The sequence below is a fragment of the Hippocampus comes genome, unplaced genomic scaffold (genome assembly GCF_001891065.2).
Source record: "Hippocampus comes isolate QL1 unplaced genomic scaffold, H_comes_QL1_v1.1 scaffold105, whole genome shotgun sequence".
Classification (NCBI taxonomy): Eukaryota; Metazoa; Chordata; class Actinopteri; order Syngnathiformes; family Syngnathidae; genus Hippocampus; species Hippocampus comes.
Window position 1 is genome coordinate 2,235,937 of NW_017806235.1, and position 20,681 is coordinate 2,256,617.

Below are 20,681 nucleotides of genomic sequence, written 5' to 3' on the forward strand. Positions count from 1 at the left end.
TGGTAACGCTCTCCAGCCAACGCGTGGCAATGTCCTCTGACCCCTCCCTTGGTGACCTTTGGCCCATAGGGTCAGGAAACGAGGTCATGGGTTCAGCTCTGGCAAGAAGACAGTAAAAGCACTTCACTGATTGGCTATCATTTGCCCTTTCCATACCCTCATCCATGTAATTGGCATATTGACCAACTGGCCCCTTTGCACATTGTTAGCAGCACCTCAACCTGTTTACACTGGATGGAGTGGAGCACAAAGGCCGTGGCGCGCGACACTTGGGAGCGTAATCCATGCCGAAGATGTGCTGTTGTCATTCCTCCCCACTGTTTTGCCTTCCTCGTCACCGCTTTCCAAATCACGGAGGAGAGTCTAAAAGAGCTAAAATCAACTGATGGAGTGTCGCCCTTCTCCGGATGATTACAGTCGTTTAAACGAAAGGCTAACAGCGTGGAAAGCCTTCCGTCCGTGTGGAGCACTGGGGGTCTCACTCCGAGCGCTCTTTCTCACTCCCTCCTGATGATCAATGCCTCCTAGGGCCAGTCACTTGTCAATATCGCTACATTAATTTGAGGGACTACGTGGCAGAGAAGACAATAGGTGGGGGCAGGGCGCTCTGAATGGAGCAGGTATAGGGAGGCGTGGTGGGGGGGGGGCGTCACATAGGAGACAAGGACATGGGAATTGATAGAGGCAGGAAAGAGGAGACATCAGAGGAAAATGAAGTAATGGACGGCAGGCTGAGGGATAGAGGAGCAAACAAAGAGGCCATTTTTCCACTCATTCCACAATTTCATACAGATTTCCTCATTTCTGACATCTCCAGTGGACATTTCCGAAATGGCAATGCAGAGCTTATAAGATTTATGGCTTATATTGCCGAAATGATATTACAGTGATCCTTCACTTATCGTGGTTAATGGGGACCAAGACCACCTGCGAAAGAGGAAAATCCGCGAAGTATTCCAATTATGGACCCACTTGATCTGGCCAACAGACTTCCTTCCTGCTGTATGTATCAGCGGCAATAAAAAAAAAAAAAAAAAGATGAGTTGTTCAATAACCACTTCCTCTTCTATTATTTTACTGTCCTCCCTTTGGGAGCTTGCCAGATTTTTTTTCCAGGGTCATGTGACCTTTCAACTCTCATCCCCCCGCTGATCTGATCCCGCATGGATTACACAAGGGAGTGACTAACGGCGTCCCCACTGGCATGTAATCACTGGACAGCAACATTCATTTGCTTGTCAAAATAACGTCTAAGTATGTACACGAATGACGATGTACGTGTATAAAAAACTGTGCAAAATACTTGGGACTCAGAAAAAAAAAGTACTCTCTCTCTCTCATGCATTCACAATTTTCATCTAATCTACACCGGCGAAATATAGTGACAGGCAAAACAATTAAAAACGCTTTCACAAAATGGTAGAAGGTAACGAATTTACCAGAGTATCCAGTTCTCGTGACATTTTTGTTAGGTGGTGCACAGATGTTTTCTAGTATAACGTATTAGGCTCAAAAACGTTGTGGGGGAAAAACAAAAACGCTTTAACCTGCAAATCTAATGGCGGCATTACACTTTTACACAGAGGTGGATGTAGCGCTCTGCTTGTGCCTGTGGAAAATGTTCACCTTTTGCTCAAAGACTTATCGCTAAACATTTTGAAAGTCCTCGGGGCTGACTATTGAGTGAGGCTTGCTTCAGTGAATATTTCAGCCTACAGGAATTCTTGGAAAGTAATGGTCCGCTAGGTAACTACACTGCATTGGACTCAATAGTTTCTCCACACTACAAAGATTTTTTTTTTTTTTTAGGCCAATGTCGGAGGGGGATGGGGGTAGGTGGAAATGGCTAGTGCGCACTTTGAAAAACTTGGGCAAAACTGAGGAACATTTGGAACATTTATAAATTGCACCAGTGAATACACTTGTGGTGACTAAGATGTGTGTGTGTGTGTGTGTGTGTGTGTGTGTTGTGTGTGTGTGTGTGTGTGTGTGTGTGTGTGTGTACGCGCGCGCCTATTTCAGCGTTCTCTCCAGATTTTCCAGCTCTCCTGCGATCTAATGGGTTATTTGTCATCCGCAGAGTAAAGGATTTTTAAAAGTCAAGCCAGGCCCCGACTCCCTCCCTATCCTTGCTCACACCCCGCCCCCCTTCAGTTCCCACTACCCCCCTGACACTTGCAATGGGAGATCGATGGCTTATTGATCAAGTCTCTCTATCGCCAACCCACCAGACTAATCACCTTAACACCAGCCTGGCTCTCTCTCTCTCTCTCTGTCCCTGTTGCTCACAAGCAGAACTCACGTTTGGACGCGCAGAACTTTTAAACCAACCCAATGTTGAATGTACACACCTTTGTCTTCTGAGCATCGTCAATAGTTGGCAAACAGAGCCTAATGTGGCGCCTTTGTCGGATAAAACGAGAATATGCAAACCTGGCAAGCGCTCTTCATCTATTTCTCATTTCTCTCTCTCTCTCTCTCTCTCTCTCCACCTCGTTCAGCTCTGTCTTCATTCTTCTCTGTCTGTCTTTGTTCAAGGCTAAAATCAATGGATTGTATGAAAGTGGCATATTTCTCACATTTTCAAAGCCATCCATCTAGCTTATGTACATGCGAGTACAGCACGAAGCGCCGATGATGCTTTGAGACAAACACTGGGAAGAGTTTTTGTGCAATGTGGCGACTGATTTTTTTTTTTTCAAAATTCAAAGTAATTTGTTCTAGCAATGCCTATCATACATTGGTGGAGAGGTCGTCCCTTAAAGCTAATTAACTGTTAAATTAAAAAAATAAAATAAAAATACGGTAGTGGCCTAAAAACACCCGATACAGTGCAAAATTGTTTTGGGATTTTTTTTTGCCCAGTACAGTACAAAATGACAGTGAACAACAGTGGCCCAATCCTGGAACTAACAGGCTTTGACAACGCCTGTACAAAGGCCTCTTTTGAGTGGGCTGGATACTATTTTCTGACGTTAAATTGAGGTCCATTAAATTGCGGCTCACTGCACTCACAGGCATATATTCTTTATCCTCGGTGAAAAATGACGGATATCATTGCAGATAACTGAGGCATTTGCAGTAGTTTTAAAACTCATTTTCGTTTGCGTCTGCAGAACTGCGTTACACTGCCACTGGTGTGCAAAGTTGTGCACACAAGCGGTCGTTTCTATTAATTAGTCATCATGCACACACTGTTGAATTTGTTATATTGTATTTATGTTGTCGCTATAAATTGTTATAAAATACACTATTATCAATATTATCGAAGGCTATTTTCCTTCACAGAAACACATTGCAAAACATTTTGTTATTTTTTGGGGAAGGGGCTCCAACCGATTAATGGCGTTTTCATTCATTTTAATTGGGAAAAATTCTTTGAGATGTGTTTCATGTTAGGAGCGTAGTTATGGAACAAATTGAATCTCAAGGCTTCGAATGTATATGCAATGTATATATATTCACATATGATGTGCTATTGTTAATTTTACCGCAAGATATATTTTATATTTATTTGTATACTTTTTGTTCTTCTGCTTCTCCCTTTCATAATTTTGCTGCTGTAAATTGGGAATTTCTCCATTGTGAGACAAATAAAGGTTTTCTTATCTTATCTTAAGATAAAAGAAATTTACCCCCAAAAGGATTCGGCTCCTCTGCTAATTCTTGTCTTACGAATTGTCAGGGGACATGTTTTGAAGCTGTTGTCGTTGGATTTGGAGCAAGCCAATGATGTCCAATGCATCCCTTCTGGCTTTGTTGCAGCCTACGTCTCAAAAATCTGTTCTTTTACCTCTGTATAGGCGAGATAAGAGTTTCTTTCCCAAGGCTTTACCTGCTCCGAGTCCTGAAATGAAAAAAAAAAAACCCCATAATCCCTCGAGGAGAATCAAAGTAACCTATGACCTTTGGTTATGAAATGCTTGAAGATGACGTGATGCGGTTTGGATTGAATGTAAAGTACCAGAAAAACTGTTTTCTTGGCAGGCTTGATCAAAGTAAATAGCACAAAAAGAATATAATATCAGCATGAACTTTGAAGTTAAGTGCAGCGGCAATATTGCTCGGCCATACTTAAACACACACACCAATTGATTGGCCATTGGGCCTGAGTATGTCTTTTCATCTGTTACTTAGCAACCGTGCCCGAGAGGATATGGACACAGAAGAAGTTTTATTTCTGCGCATGTTCAATTGATAAATAGGCATGTGATTAATGAAAATGTCATCATTCTGACTTGAAATGCCGAACAACCGAAGGAGGATCATTAGCAGAGACGATCGCAATACTTTTGACCCTTGAAATAAAAGTCTTTTGGGGCAAGGACGAATTCAATGATCTGTCAATCAATACATCTGAATGTAATAATATTTGAGGCCAGTGTCATTCGGACTACTGTGGGAATGTTTTCCGATATTTATATTTTGAAACAGGCTCTTTGGTGCGAAAAACAAAGACAATAATGTATTCACGTGAATTGTACATGCATGACCTCAAACATGACATTTCATTATTTCATCTAAATATCATTCAAAGTATTACATTTTGAACACTATTGTCCAGTTTGAAGAACACACACCCTAAAAAAATTAAAACCTCACCCTGACCTCTGGAGGTCAGGTTTTCAATGGAAAATAAAAATCTGACTTCCTTTGTTGATGTAATAGATTTTAAAAGGACAATCAGATTTTGACCCGCAACATTTACAACTACAATGTCAATCGTCCAATTTCAAGGGTCTGCTTTAATCTGCCCTGCGTGTTGGTGAGGGGCTTTGCAAAATTCAATTAGAAATTGACGTAATTACGATCATAGTATTTGTTGTATCGTGCAATAATAGTTTCAGAAATCACATTATCGTAAATCCAGATTCTGTAAAGCACAAATGTTGTCTTATTCAATTTTGTAATTTGACACACGTTAAAAGGTTTAGACATACAGGAGGTTAAATTAAATGTACAATTTACCTTTGCATCATTTTTTTTTAGCCCAGATGGATCGTTTCTTTTTTCAAATATTTAATCCCAAAGATTTTTATTTTAATATTTGTATTTTCCCCGTGCTTCTGAGATTGAGATTAAACCTTAACGAGGCAAAAGTCTGCGAGTTAGAGCATCGCTGCATTTTTCATCTGCTAAACTTTGCACACAAAATAAGCTGTTTTTGCTGCTCGATACTCTTCTCTGCACCATTTAACACTTTATACATGCGTATCTAAATTCAATAAGTTTGTTCCACTGTAACTCACCATATATTATGGCCTCCAAGAGGAACACAACTATAATGTCAGGATATCATTAAGGAAAAGGAGATTTAAACAGTAAAATAATTTGAGGTAGGCAAAAATGATTAAAATGACCTGTTTATGTGGTTGCTTTCGTGTTGACGTGTTGTGTCGTTGCCATCAGCAGCTTGGACGTAAATGAAGGCAAACAGGCCGACGAGTATCGATATTAACCTTCCTGGGGGAAAAAAAAGGCTCCATAAGTCTTTTTCTCCCCTTGCCAAAAAAATTAAAAAATAAAATAATGTAAAAAGCCGCGTGGAATTTATTTTACGCGGCGTGTTTCGACGGTGTCGGTTATTGGCGAGGCACGGGTCAAAAGAATGAAGCATCCCCCCCCCCCCAAAAAAAAAGATCTCCCACAAATATTTCTATATTTAGGGAAGCCCGCTGAGTGCGACTGAAGTCATCGTTAATCGATACATCGAACGTGGCAATCAATTGCACAAGTGGGGAGCAAACAGCTTAACCACGAAGTTTTATCATATACGGTGGGGGGGGAGGGGGGGCAGCGCGGGCCTTTTTGTGCTCTCCTTTGCGAACTTCTCGTTACATTAAAATTAAATCCGTACCATCAATAAAGAAAGTGCAGTTTTGGATTATGGGAGGCCTCCGTCACGGGTCAATGTTTAAAAAGTGTGTGTGCGTGTGTGTGCACGCGCGCCACACACACACACACACACACACACACACACACACACACACACACACACACACACACACACACACACGCGCGCGCGCGCATTTAAAAATAACTTGTAGGTTCTATAAAATTGGCGTAAATATATTAGTAAATTTATAGTTTCAGGAATACGTTTTATTTTTATGCTATTAAATAGAGTATACTTTTAACGTAAAATTCCCACCACATGTTTATTGGTTATTCTACATTTGCAGCATTTTTGGGTTGTTTAAATTTGTCGGGTAACAATTATGCAGGATGTGAACATACTCAAGTGGGTATTGAAATAATGTCAGTGGTATAATACACACAAGCGCACTGCACGCCGACTTGCATTATTCAGTTCTCTGGTCGTATAACCACATTGTGTAATTCGTCAAACCCGATCTAAAAAATAATTAATCCGACAATTTTTTCATTCAAACTGCTCGTTGGATTAAAGGACTGCTGTGTTTTTATTCCAAGGATAATTTATAGTGAGTGTCGGCAATCTCACACCACAGCCCTTTAAATGCCGTGTAAGGACGTTACCATTGCTGGTTTGAAGAAGGCAGAATTTCATTTAGGTTTTTTTAATTCAAACTGCTCGTTGGATTAAAAGACTGCTGTGTTTTTATTCCAAGTCTAATTTATAGTGAGTGTCGGCAATCTCACACAACAGCCCTGAAACTGCAGTGTAAGGACATTGCTGGTTTGAAGAAGGCAGAATTTCATTTAGGTGGTGAAATTATTATTTTTACAGTATTTAGATTTTGGATTAAAAAATATATTTTGTGGGGGAGGGAAGGAGGGTGAAATGAATACATGTAACTCGTGAGAATACAACGAAAAGCAAAGTGGAAAACGGAATGTATCACTGCTCACTACTACTGTACGTCACCATGTAACACAATTCCCTGTTACATTTCTGAATATTTGCGTATGGATACATGTCATATTTGGTACCCGTGTCAAACAATAAAATCTTAAGATGTTTTTTTTTCTCAACAATTCTCTACATTTAACGCGCTTTGCCCCCCTGTTGAATTAAGTTGGCTCAATCTGATTGACGTGCAGCGTTCCTGCTCGATCGTAACTTTATGACCTCTGTAACCCCCCTACAAGCCCCATTCGAAGACCCCCTCCTGCCCGAGCTTCGTCATTAATCTCTGTCAGTCAATATTTCGATCAGCTTTATCACTAAGCGTATAAAAAAAAAACCATACAGTCCGTGGGAAAACAAAAAACAAAGTTTACCTTCAAGACAAGTACACATGTGTGCGGAAACAGATATAGAAAACAGATTTGTGCTTGTTTTGCACGTTTGTTTGCCCCTGCAAAGACTCGAGAGAAATAAACGCGAGAATACGTCACAATGTGTGCTGCTTCTGCAATAAATCGGGAGGCCTGATTCTTATAGACCCATTTCGGCGCTTTTGTGAAAATTATCATGCAATCGTCGAAAAAAATCGGGTTTCTCTATATTTGGAACCGTCGTGAAATTATTTTCCAACGGGTCTTCTGAAGCTTGATTTCATTTTTAGGCCAAATGTTTCCCGCCGCTGCCTGCACTAAATGACTCCAAAACCTGTGTTAAGAGAGTTGAAAATCCACCGGGGCGAATTTCATTTCCACGCAGTTTAAAGCGAGGTGAGGTGGGGGGATCGATCCGTGCGCGTGGCCGCACATGCGCGTCCACGCCTCTCAGGCGCGCGGATGAGAGCGCTGTTGGACCAGAGATGAGATATGATCGCGTCCCAGCAAGACTGCGCGCTTAAAGCTCCACGACCCTGCGAGAAAGGCGCCACATCTGCGCGCGTAGGAACAACGCAAGTTGTCCACGCCGGATCGGACCGATCGAACGTGTCTAATCGATGGATCGGCGTTCACGTGTTTTGGTAATTTCGGCGCTCCGGGACGACGAGGAGGCTTAGGGAAGAGCGAGAGACACGGGGAGGGTGGGGAGGGAGAGTTGGAGGGGGAACAGATGGAGCTCACCATGGAGAACCTTCACAGCATCTCCTCGCACTCCCAGGTGGGGAACCTGATGAGCTCGCGGCCGTCGCCTTCCCCCAGCTCGGCTTCACGGAATCTGGTGTCGCACGCCCCCGGCGCGCGCTCGGCGATGGTCTCCGGAGGGATGACCTCCATCCTGGAGAGCTCCGGAGGAGACTACCGAGCCGATCCGTCCTCGCTGTCCGGACACCTGCACCCGTCCATCAGCATGTGCGAGAACGGGATGAGTCTGAGCAACACGTACACGACCCTGGCCCCTCTGCAGCATCTACCTCCCATCTCCACCGTGTCGGAGAAGTTTCACCATCCGCACTCGCACCATCACGCCGCGGCCCACCAACGACTCTCCTCCGGGAACGTCAGCGGCAGCTTCACGCTGATGCGGGACGACCACCGCGGGCTCGCCCCCATGGGCAATCTGTACAATCACTACCCCAAAGAGATGTCCGGCATGGGCCACGGCTCGCTGTCCCCGCTGCCGAGCGGCCTGGGCTCCTTGCACAACCCCCAGCAGCCGCTTTCGTCTTACGGCCCGAGCGCGCACCTGCCCGCCGAAGCGAAAATGCTTTCCCCGGTGTCGGGCTTCGAGTCCCACGCCTCCATGCTCTCCCGGAGCGAGCAAGAGCACCTGGCGAGGAGTTTAGGAGGCCACGGCCACAGCATGATTTCCAACTTAAACGGCATGCATCACCACCCGCACGGCCACCTCCACTCGCAGCCCGGCGGCGCCGTGATGCTGGCGGACCGCGAGAGGCACGGCCACGGCAGCGGGCAGGGGGTCGCCGGCTCGGGGATCCAGGCGGAGGAAATCAACACGAAGGAAGTGGCCCAGAGAATAACGGCAGAATTGAAGAGATACTCCATCCCGCAGGCCATATTCGCCCAGAGGATCCTGAGCCGGTCCCAGGGGACCTTGTCGGACCTGCTCCGCAACCCCAAACCCTGGAGTAAGCTTAAGTCCGGCCGGGAGACGTTTAGGAGGATGTGGAAGTGGCTGCAAGAGCCGGAGTTCCAGCGGATGTCTGCTCTGAGACTGGCCGGTAAGAAAGTGTCATTTTTTTCACTATTACATCACCAAATTGATCCGAACTTGTAAAAGGACCCAATCAACGTGCACGGGCCTCACATTTCAGCACCATGGAGAGTCGCTGCTGCTAAAACAAAGCCCTGGCTTCAGCAGTAATCCCCCCTCGAGCATTCTTTCTCAACCTTTATTCCGACAAGGCACGTATTTGAGATTCTTAAAAATCTCACGCTACATGCAACCCCCCCCCCCAAAAAAAAAATATACATATAAGGAAATCATACTCAGGTTTAGTTTTGTATCTGCTGCCACACAGTTTTTAATTGTTCTGCATATCACTATACATCACTGGCATAGATGATTGAACGTCGATATATTACTTTTAGTTGATTTTTGGACCAATTCAGTGATATTTGATCATTTCCAGCATCATTTAACTCATGGCACACTGGGAATCACGGACCCTTAAGCAGTTCTCTACTCTTACAACCTCCACCTGTTTTCCTGTTTTCAACCCCAAAGCACCAGAAATGCTCAATAAATAAAAATGCAATTTTCAGACGGTAAACAAGACTTTACGCGGGAAAAAGAGGGGGTGACCCCAGGCTGCCTGATCAATACGCCAGTTCCCACTCCCCCTTTTAAATGTGGCACACAGATCAATACTCGTATGGGGAGCTGAAAGACGCAATAACCGCACGCTCGGTGTGACTTTTCATTAAGCAGACTGTAGGAAAAGCTCTAAAATTAGAACACAACACGGGTGCGAGGGAGATGGAATAGGGGGTGAAAAGTCGTCGCTATGAGTTTGCTTATGCCACGATTTTGGGCCATGAAATATTTGGAATGTTTGGAAGAATAGTTCTAATATCCAGATGACTCCTATTTAACTATTTGTCACGAATAATAAACATCTCATGGACGTGCGCTGCAACCAGCATGCATGTTTATTCCTCCTGTGACAGTGCCAGTCAAAACATACCGCATGGCATCATAAGAAACGTTTCAATGTCTGTCTCAAATAATAACAACAATGCTCAGTGTTGATTGACGCTGCTTGGGGGTGGGGTGTGGGGATGGTTCCTTTGACAATATGTCTATTATTGTGGGTGCACAACTACAGGTGAGTGTCCAAAAATTTTAATGTTGAGGGATAATTTGTTTAAAAAAAAAAAAGTCAATCTTGTATGTTATTTTAGTTCACCGCAAAAAAATAAAATAAAATAAAAGGGGGGGGGGGGTTATGTTATTTTAGTTCACCGCAAAAAAAAAAAAAAAAGGGGGGGCGGCTTCCTTTTGCATTCATGACAGCATCAAAGTGGTGTGGCAACATCTTCCTATTGACAATACTCCATCAATTTGCGATGGGGTTCACATCAGGCAAATTTGGTGGCCAATCGAGTACTGTTATTCCAATCAAGTATTGGTAGTTTGGGCTTTGTGGGCAGGTGCCAAATCCCGCTGGAAAATAAAAAAGCACCGGTGTCCAAAAATCTCAGTGGTGCTCTAAAATTTCATGGTCAACAGATGCGTTGATTGTGGACTAGACAAAGAATGGAACCGCGCCAGCAAATGACGTGGCTCTCCTCGAGTGACCGAGGAACCTTCACACTGGACTTGAAGCAGCTTGACTTTTGCGCTTCCCCGGCTTTCCTTCAGACTTGCCGACTTTGATTTCTAAAGCAAATGCAAAACGGACTTGCCTCTGAATAAGTCCAAGAGACGAGTACTCTTCTCTCCTTAGCCCAGCGTAGACGCTTCTCACGTCTTGGGTTTAGGAGTGGCTTGACGCGTGGAATTCTACAGCTAGCTTGCAGCCTGTGTGTCATGCCGACGTCGCTATGTGGCGATTCTTGACGCACTGACATGAAGCTCTGTCCGATTTCTGAATCGCCACCGCTTTGACAATGCTCTGGCAATCCCTGTCACTTGTGCACCTTTTCCGTCCACGTGTCCCCTTTTCCACTTAACACTCCGGTCATGTACTTTGGATACGGCGCTCTGAGAGCATCCAGCTTCTTTTCGACAGCTTTTCTCCATTCTTGCGCAACCGTCACATCAGTGGTATTCCCCATGATCGTCAAGCCTACTACGCGAGACCGAGGCTGTTTAAAGGCTGAGGAAAAACTTCTTCGGGTGTTCTGCATTAATTAGCTGACAAGATTGGGAAACCAGGAGCAAACAACGTTGACCTTTGTCATGATATCTCAGCCACTCAGACAACAGAATAAGTTACTTCAGGCAAGTCCAGCTTTGTGTTCGATTCAAAAGCTTCAGATTTCACACCGACAAATCCATTTGCGAGCGAATCGAGATCCTCATTAGTTCTTGACGCAGCCTTTTTTTTTTTTTGCGTGTGACATTTTTTGTTTGTTGGTGTGCCGAGCGATATTTCTTGAGGTGTCGTCGCTCAATACAGGTCGGCTATCGTGAAAAACAGACAGAGAAGTTCATTTTACACGCAAGGTCCTGCAACGTCAAGGTAGTGCGGAAGGACGGCGCAATTTTTCTGCCTTTTACGCAGAACCCGGCAGAGGGAGAATTGTTGAAATCGTATTAACTTGCCGCAGACGATGTCGGTGTCGTGTGAAGTGTTAATTCAACTTCACACCAATTCTATTTGTTGACATTAATCCAGAAATGAGGCGAAAAAAAATCCCAGCATTTTCCAATTAGCGTACGAAGAGATGTCAATAGAGAGATAAATAGATGGATGGATGGGATGGATGTGGATTATCAAATGAGGTTCTGAGTGTCATTAATAGTGTACCGCCATCCTTTTTGTGTTTGCCTGGCTTTGCACATTGGAGATCAATAGTGCCGTTTCCCGATCTCCCCTTCCCGCCCCCACTTTTCTATACATTTCCCCCCTCCACGCTCCGCATCATGCCGGTAACGTCATGAAAACACAAGCCTGCTGGCTAACCTTAGTAACAGGCAGCCAGTTGGTTTAGCTCGAAAGAAGCGGAACGCCTAATGGATCGGAGGAGGCAGAGGGTGAAAGCCGAGCCGAGCGAAACCTCGCTCTCACGTTAACGACGGACTCGACTCTCTGAGATTTCATCGGTGGATTTCACACATTGGGATCCGAGTCGGATGAAACTTCAGAGGAGGGCCCGCCCGGGCCGGCTTGGGTGGGGAAATGACATGCAATAGAAGAGCTGCACGTACAGTAAAAAAAGGCTGCGAGATGCCATTGATTGAGCGAAGGCAGCCAGGTCTGCGCTTTGTGTGAAACAGCCTGATAGAGGCAGGCTAGCGAAAGGATCAATAGCGACTTTAATAATTGATAAGTATGAGGGAGACGGAGGGCCAGGGGGGGAAGAAAGGCAGGGCGGAAAGTGGCGGCGTAAGCTGCTTGTAACAGCATCTTCTAGGTAAGCAAAGTCAAATCTGTGGTTTGACGCTCCATCTCGCGGCCTCGTGGCACGAGAAAGGGCGTGTAAGTGGTTTGGGGAGAACCCCCCCCCCCCCTCAACATCCTGACAAACATGGTGTAGATTTACAGCCGCAAAATGCTCAAAAATATAACCCGGGGGTGGCCAAAGTGCAACAAAGGAGTTTCGCCACGGCTGATATTAGGAGCTCACCGAGAGCATCCGATTTAGAGCCACTCGCGATGCTTTCCGCTCATGTCCGCAAATCCTCATCGGCAGCTACGTGTCATTTGATTTTAGGGCTCGCTTTATGGCCTTTGTAATAAGTCTTCGCGGAGGTGTGCAGTGTGTGTGTGTGTGTTCACGTGTATGAATGTGTGTGTGAGCGGGTTATAGAGTGTGTCTGCACTATACATTGTTCAGGCTTATCTGACTGGCTCTGAATCGCTATTGATTTCCTCTCTTCTGCTCTCTTCGGTGCGCTCCAGCTCTCCTTCCTTCCTTCCTTCCTTCCCTTGTTTCCTCCTCCTCCTCCTCCTCATTTCATGTCTGGCTCTGGACCAGCACATCATTCCGTTGGCCTGAATCCTTATTTCCTCCCCGTTGTCTCCTAAAACACAAAGATGGAATTATTATCAAACTGTGAGAGAGTGCAAGGAAGACATTTGCAAAGTTTTTTTTTTTTAGCAAACCCCAGTTGAATATTTGCAATTTGCTTTCATGATAAATAGAACAGATGTTGTCCCCTGACATGGTCATCAGGCCACACTGATATCTATCTCATAATTATGACAGAAATATGATTTGTGTGCAAGATTTCATGTGGCTGGGGAGTGGAAATGGATGCAGCAAACGTGGCCGCTCGCCATCTGATTAAATAGAACAGATACTTATGTTGTCCCCTGACGTGGTCGGTCATCAGGCCACACTGATATCTATGTCGTAATTATGACAGAAATATGATTTGTGTGCAAGATTTCATGTGGCTGGGGAGTGGAAATGGATGCAGCAAACGTGGCCGCTCGCCATCTGATTCCTGTTGGCTTTACAATTGTCATTTTGATTTTGTTCTCATTTCAAGATCTTGAGCCAAGCGAGAAAGCTCCATAGCAACAGTCAAGTCTGGTTGTAAAAAAAGCCAAACGGAAGGCGATCCCTCTTAAAACTGATTAACAAACGGCAAGTCAGTGACATGCAGTTGATGTGTTTACAATTGGACGTTCATTAATATGTTTCTGTCGGACCCTTTTGAATGATACTGTATTTTTTTATAAACAATCAATAATAATTACGTTATTAAAATGAAGCACGTTTGTGTAATTATATTTGATTATAAAAGTGACTTTAAGTAAAATGTAATTCAAAAATATAAAACAAGTGATGTTCCTTTTTTTTTTTTTATCAGAGAGCCAAGCACGTTTTTTTTTTCGTATTCATATTGGTCTGCCAAATAATAAAAAAGTGGAAAATTTCAAGTCTTCGGTGTGACAGCAGGCGTTGAATCTTCATTCGCAAACGCGGAGGAAAAACGGAGAAGGCATAAAAAAAAGAACAAACGCCGATAAGACGGCCGTTTACAAGACATTCAAAAGCTTCCCATCGCTTGTCTCGACAAGACTACGCGCACTTTCAATTGACAACTGGAGGAAATGTTTCAAATAATCCACTCGTGATCAATTGCGGGCGTTTCGCAGCGTGCGTGCAGGCAGGGCCGCTGTGTGTTCGTGTGTGCGGGAGGGGGCTGCACGACGAGACTCTGATCAATACTATCAATAAGCGTACATCTTGAGAGGTGTGGCAAACACACACTTATTTTTTTTTTTAATGACGTTTTGCTTGAATTGGCTTTCCCTATTCTTTGTCGTTGCCACAATTATCGATTTTTTTTTTGGGGGGGGGATTTATTCAAAAGCACGAAAAGTTGAATGCGCTCGATGCACAGTGACCATCTTAAAATACTTCATTAGGTGTGCTACGCCTTACACTGTAGCCTAATTGTTCCTTCGTGAAGACAGTTTTGATCGGCGTTGCCAATCATTTTTATTGTTGGGGCTATTCATGTCCAACTGCAATGCAGTATAGTGGGAGGTGTTTCTCATATTGTGGTGACCTAAATTTTGAGTGGGGACCCAAAATGGGACATTGGTCAATGTGGATTATTTTGCTCATTGTCAGAGTGAAATTTTATAGGCGTTTTATTGACATGAATTCTTGCCGAAGAGCATTTATTGTTATTAAAAAAAGTAATCCTTCTTTATCATTAGTTTGTTGAGTACTGTATGTGCGTAATGTGGCAATATGTGTAAAAGGTAAGGTACCCAGTCAGGAAGCATATATATATTGTTTGAAAAATAAAAAAAATATATATAGGAAGCATTTTTTTAATTTGGGGCTGAAGCCTGCTTGATAATTTTGATGTTAATGATCACAGTGTTGCACCACTACAAAGTGCAACTACAAAACTAAGCATGTTTTCTTAAAATGTCAATCTCAATTGGTGGCACCGCCCCCCTCCCCCTCAACAATTTTTGAATTTCATACAATATGTTGAAATAGCACACTTTGAAGCAAATGAAAAAAAAAACACAACTAGAAATATGTTACGGACATAATGACGATCTCACACATGAACTTAAAGGGAACTCTGTAGTCATTGGCATAGATAGCTGAACAAACATTATTTTGCACTAGTTAAAAAATTTCACATTAATAATTTCTCGTGGCGTACCTAATGGCGTGTCCAGTAAAACGATGATGCAATTGTGGAACTTCACAATCAAGTGAGATTGCACGAGCCAGCAACGTCAAAGCAATGCAACATCTGGCAACTGCCTCCACCGTACATTTCTTTCACCGTCCTCACCCGTCATGAAACTCCTCAGTGATGAAGCTGTGGAACAAGAGACAATGATTTCATCTTTTGGCTTCAACCTGGCTGCTGAGATCAAGTGGCTGTTTGTTGACATATGAAAAGAGGCGAAAGCCACTCGAGAGTGTGGAGTGGAGGCGCTCGTCCCTTCAGAAAGGGCCCATTTGATAATGAGGCACCTAAAGATAGCTTTGCTTCTTGTCTCCAGAGAAGGCACTTTAATGAGATGCTCCCTCTTTTGCTTCCCTGTGGTCCTATTCATTGCCGTGGAGCGGACCATTCAGGGGGCACCATTTGAAATGGACCTATTGATTATCTGAAATATGTATTGACCGCGCTTAGACCTTGTGCAAAGCCTCATTGTACCATATATGCTCACGGTCCCCAACCTAATACACAATATAGTAAAAAAATGGGACTATTACTGGATACCTTTGCTCGTAGCATCACTATTACACATATTCTTTAAAATAATAAAACTCATCATGATGCAGATTCTGTGGGAGCCCTGATTGTCCCATCTGGAAATGGAGGCAGACAAAAGACACCTAAAGCAAGTCGCCGACTTGTCATTAAAGAGAGGGGATCTGGAAAATGGAATTTGCTGAGATGAAATTCTCGCTATTTTGTCCGAAATGCTGCTTTTTAACGAGTTGAAAGTAGCTTTCCCCTCCCCTGGTGCAGGGAAAGACGTGGTCAAAATTAAATAGTCTGCGGATGTGCGGTGGATAGAAAGTCTGCACACTCCTGTTCAAATGTTTTTTTTTTTTCATGAAAATGAGACGAAGCTGAATAATTTCTAAATGGTCGCCATCTCATAAGCGAGCTGTAACCTCCTAAACACAATAAAAAAAAAATTATCATCTGAAGAGAGGAAGTAAAATAAATAAGTGACATATTGTGGTTGCACAAGCGTGCACACCCACCACCGTTTAAAGAGCCCCCGATTAACCCCAAATAAAGATGTTCTAGTACGCTTTTCCTGATATTTATCAATTTTCTAGCAGAAGCCTGAAGGTTTTGCGCTAAGGACCCAGTTCCAACTGAAAAAAAGCCAGCCCCAAATATTCACCCCAAATAAAGTTCAGCTGTTCTCGTGAGCTTTTCTACACTTTATGAAAGAAAAGTTTTGAAACGATTCCTCTTGCTCTTATCTGTTATTTTTTTTATAAGACCACAAAATTCAACAGGTACTTTTCGCATCCTCTGTTTATAAATGAAATCATCATTAAAAAAATAAATCCAACTCTTGACCAACTTGATCTGAGCTGCACACCGGTTGGTTGGGAAGCTGGATGCACTTGAACGGAGAGGAAGCAGAGTGGTGTTGGCATTGCGAAATGGCCGGAAGCCCAACTTGTTGGAAAACAGGCATTACATATTAAATTATCACTATATTAGCACTAGCCTTCAGTCATTACATTAGGCGGTATTGAGTTTAGTTTGAGATAGCACTTAGAGCGCCTCGAGGAGATTCTGGCTTGGCTGAACCTGAACCAATTGAATAAACGTTCCATGAAATGGTTCGGATCAATCAATATGGGGGGCTATCAATCTGAGTGCAAATTAAAACAATTGAGGGTGGGGGGGGGGTAGACAACAACAACAAGGGGCAGCCAGACAGAGATGTGCACATGGCAGTTGAAGTGGTTTGCGATTGCTGGGAGTTACAAACAGGTGAAAAATGAGGATACGGACACACGCATGCTCGCCCAGTCATGCATACACATGTGCACGTTCATATTGATCTCTCCTCACAGTCAAATCTGTTTACTGTTGTTGTCTAAACCTGCTGTAAAGTCATCAATCATGTGCATGCACCACCTCCACTCTGCGGCCAGCCTCATTGCCTTTCTTCTTTCTGCTCCTCCTTTTGCTCTCTCCTTATCCCCCCAACGGCCTTTCTCCTGCATGCGTACACACAGACGCGACAAAACACTTTTAATTTTTTTTTTTTTTTTTTTGATAAAGGGACATTGCTTTGGGCATATGCTTATTTGAGACATCCTCTTTGTTCTTCCTCTGGTCAACAATGTCTCCTCACATGTCTCAAAGCGCGCTCCCGAGTCATACACCACGCGCACATACACCCACCCACCCGCGCACACACACACACACACACCTCGGCCTCACGGATCGATGCCGATCGATCGGGTGGGGAAGGGAGCCCTGATTACTGGACCACGTGTTCGGGAGAAAACCGCGGAAAATCGATCATTGCAGCTTTTTAGGGCAGCAGAACAGAACAGACTCCCACCAGCCTTCACAGCCAGAAACGAGCCCTCGCCGACGGTCTACCGACTAACGGAGGCCCGCGTCTTTGTCAGCGTTTCACACAGAGCGCCTCCAATTCCAACGAGCCGCACAAATAGCCGCAATCAAGACGATTTATCCACGCGTGACCCGCCGCCTCCTCCCCGGAGGTAGTCGAGGAGAGAGCGAAAGGGAAAGAAGAGAAAGAGCACTTCACAACTTCACAATCATCTTGCCTAAACATGAAACGGGTTCAAAAATGAAACATTCTGCATTGAGTTTCCTCAAATACTTAATGAAATATTTAATTGTCTGCCTGTCACTGTATCTCGGGCTGAGATAGAGGAACAAAGATCATTATTTGTGTCAATAAATAAGACCCGGCAAGTGAAATTGAATTTCCAGTGGCATCCCCGATGAGTCGTTGGGAATCACTTTTCTTGACTGTCATGCGCTGAAGTGCAGACTACTTTTTGTGGGCGCTGTATGCGGCAGCGCCGTATATTTCAGCTTTACAGGTACCACGTCTGCTGTGGTAACGACCTTTCCATCCGCACGTGGCTGGTTCTTGACCTTTCACATGGGGGGGTATTTTTATTCAAGTGGATGACAATTTAACAATGAGATGGATAGAATGAAATGCAATTCGAACAATGTCACGCATACAAAAAAAAAGTCCCATTTTTTTGTTTGATTTTAACTTCTTTTGTCACTTCATGTTTTGCTGCCATCTCAGATGAGCATCCTTGAACTCTGTTCCTTATTTCAAAAAGCTGACTTTTTTGAGGGACTATAATGAACCTTTTTTGTTTGTTTTGTCCTTCTCCGAACCCCTTTGTGTCTCCAGCATGTAAACGCAAGGAGGAAGACCGAGGACGAGAGCGCAACCAGGTGCCAAAGAAGCAGCGACTGGTCTTTACAGACCTGCAGCGACGTACCTTGGTAGCCATCTTCCGAGAGAACCGCCGTCCCTCCAAGGAGATGCAGCTCACCATCTCCCAACAGCTGGGCCTGGAGCTTTCCACCGTCTCCAATTTCTTCATGAACTCGCGCCGCCGCTGTCCGGATCGTTGGGACACCGAGGAGCACGGTCACGGGGCGCACGGCCACATGCACGCCGCTCATAGACACGGCGGCAATGCCAGCTCCTCGCCCATCCACCCTGGCACCTCGTCGGTCAGCACTTTCTCCAAGGCCTGAGGGGCAAAGAGCTTGAACACAAGCGTGGAGGACGCAAGGAGGGGTTGTTTAAATGAAAGCAGTGAGCTACAGGGTGTGTCTTTTTATTTTATTTTATTTTTTTTTTAAGATCTGATTCATCTGCTCGGTGCGCTTACGAAACGAGCAGAAGAATCAGATCGTTTCTGTAATTCTGAATGTTACTATCAGGGGTGAACTCTTCATATACCAAAGATACGGCCTCTTTAAGCACGTGGCTGACAACTAAAAGAAGAGAATGAGATCGAAGGGGTTATTTTGCTTTGTGCTGGTTTGCTTCTCCACAATTAGATGTTCCTCCATTTCCGACAGCAGATGTCCCTGCCGGGCGGCACTCCACCACAATTTATGACACTAACACACAAAGGACAGTATGTTGGTGTCAAGTGGTCCTGTGACCCGCTAACCACACGCCTCCTCAATAATCTGCAACACCGCATGTGTGTACCATTCGTAGGCCCGTTGCAACAGTCGGCTTCGGAATAACACTGCCACCTGCTGTCTAATTTCAAACCACGTCTTCTCGCATGTTTGTGTCCGGTGCAGTCGGCGCTTTCGAGGTTACACCCGAAACGCAGCAAACGCAAAACCAAAGATCTCACTTTTCGTGCATTGGCGTGATGCACGAGGGGGAGCTGTGCAAACAAAATCAAACAAACACACAGAAGCAAACCGTATTTCCTCAAATTGTGGCCAGGGGCATTTATTTACTCAAGTGGATTCATGAGGGTTGAGGTGTTCACATGGGGAAAGCCTCCATTGTTACAATGATTTAAAAAAAAAAAAAAAAAAAGATTTAAAATAATGTTACTTTTTTCATTCCTTAAAAAAAAAATTCCTATCGCACTTGTCCTCAATAGGGTTGGTGAGATGCAATATCATAAATATATTTATCAAAAAAGGAGGAGGAAAAAAAAAAGGAGGCATCTACTCGAGGAGCAGAATAAATTTGTTTGCATGATAGAACGGCGGGCACAATTTGAGGAAATACGATAATGACCACAGATACACATTTGAATGTGCATCTCCTAGGTTCTTAAGACTTCGTGGTTCTATGGCGGTAGCCACCTAGGAGGTTATTTTCAGGTTACATAAGGAGAACAATCAAAAAAAAAAAAAAAAAGGGGGACTCCCTCACGGGTCATCGTCGCCTGCGCAGGGAGCGAGCTCGGCTCTGTTCTAGTGGCCAAAGACGGAGGTCAAATGTCACAATATAGGATCCTGAGTGCCAATGATATTTGCCTCTTTATGATAATCAACGAACAGATGCAGGCTCGCTCTTAGTGTCTGGCTCCTGTCATCACAACCATCCCACTGCAAGCACTAATGGGCATGTCGCCTAATCCATACCTCAGAGAACAAAAAAAAACAAAAAACAAAAAAAAAAAACACTCTTCATGTGATCTACACAGTATATAAATGTAAATAACTTTTCATTTCATTGTGTCTTATCTAGTCCATCTATTTGCTACAGTCCCTGTGGTGGTCTTTCTTTTTATCTTTCCCTTCCCTCATATTGATGCGGGTAAATCTAGTACCATAGACACATGGTTTTTCTCTTTCATGACTATTGTGCTATGTTGTGCTGATAATGTTTAAAAAAAAAAAAAAAAAAAAAAAACGCACCTTGTTAAAATATTACCAAAAAAAATAAATAAATATGAAGAATCAACATGTCATAGACTGATCCTATGCACAGACAAGGAAGGGATACCTCAAGTGACTGTGCAATTTTGTGAATACAATGTCGATGGACTTTCTGGACGTGAAGGACCTCTTCCTTGATCTTTAGACTTTGACTCCTTTGAATTGGACTGTCACTGCATTCCTCTGCTGATCTATTTCATTGTTTGCGTGCGCGGAGGCGTGGTGAGGTGGTGGTGGTGGTGGTGGTGGTGGTGGTGGGGGGTGGATGTTACCATGAGTAGCACCTCTTTTTGTGTGTGTTACTTATCCATGTATGTGGGCAAAGCCACGA

At 44.1% G+C, this 20,681-nt stretch overlaps 1 protein-coding gene and 1 long non-coding RNA gene across 2 annotated transcripts; one reads left to right on the top strand and one right to left on the bottom strand.

The window, feature by feature from the left end:
- The first annotated feature begins 7,933 nt into the window (after positions 1 to 7,933).
- On the top strand, positions 7,934 to 18,976 carry LOC109507417 (hepatocyte nuclear factor 6-like). Its single transcript, XM_019856835.1, has 2 exons — positions 7,934 to 9,002; positions 18,333 to 18,976. Exons 1-2 carry the CDS (start codon positions 7,934 to 7,936, stop codon positions 18,683 to 18,685), a joined length of 1,422 nt encoding a protein of 473 aa, XP_019712394.1. The 3' UTR covers positions 18,686 to 18,976.
- On the bottom strand, positions 10,250 to 18,532 carry LOC109507418 (uncharacterized). The gene is made up of 3 exons (XR_002166462.1): positions 18,424 to 18,532; positions 15,092 to 15,253; positions 10,250 to 12,973 (listed from the first exon to the last, which is right to left on the bottom strand). It is a non-coding gene; the product is annotated as an uncharacterized LOC109507418 (long non-coding RNA).
- Positions 18,977 to 20,681: the final 1,705 nt, after the last annotated feature.

What these genes read in the sequence shown, in the direction of transcription:
- LOC109507417 (XM_019856835.1), top strand. Translation starts at nt 7,934, where the DNA reads ATGGAGCTCACCATGGAGAACCTTCACAGCATCTCCTCGCACTCCCAG. An exon ending in GTCTGCTCTGAGACTGGCCG is followed by an intron (nt 9,003 to 18,332) that starts GTAAGAAAGTGT and finishes TTGTGTCTCCAG; the next exon opens with CATGTAAACGCAAGGAGGAA.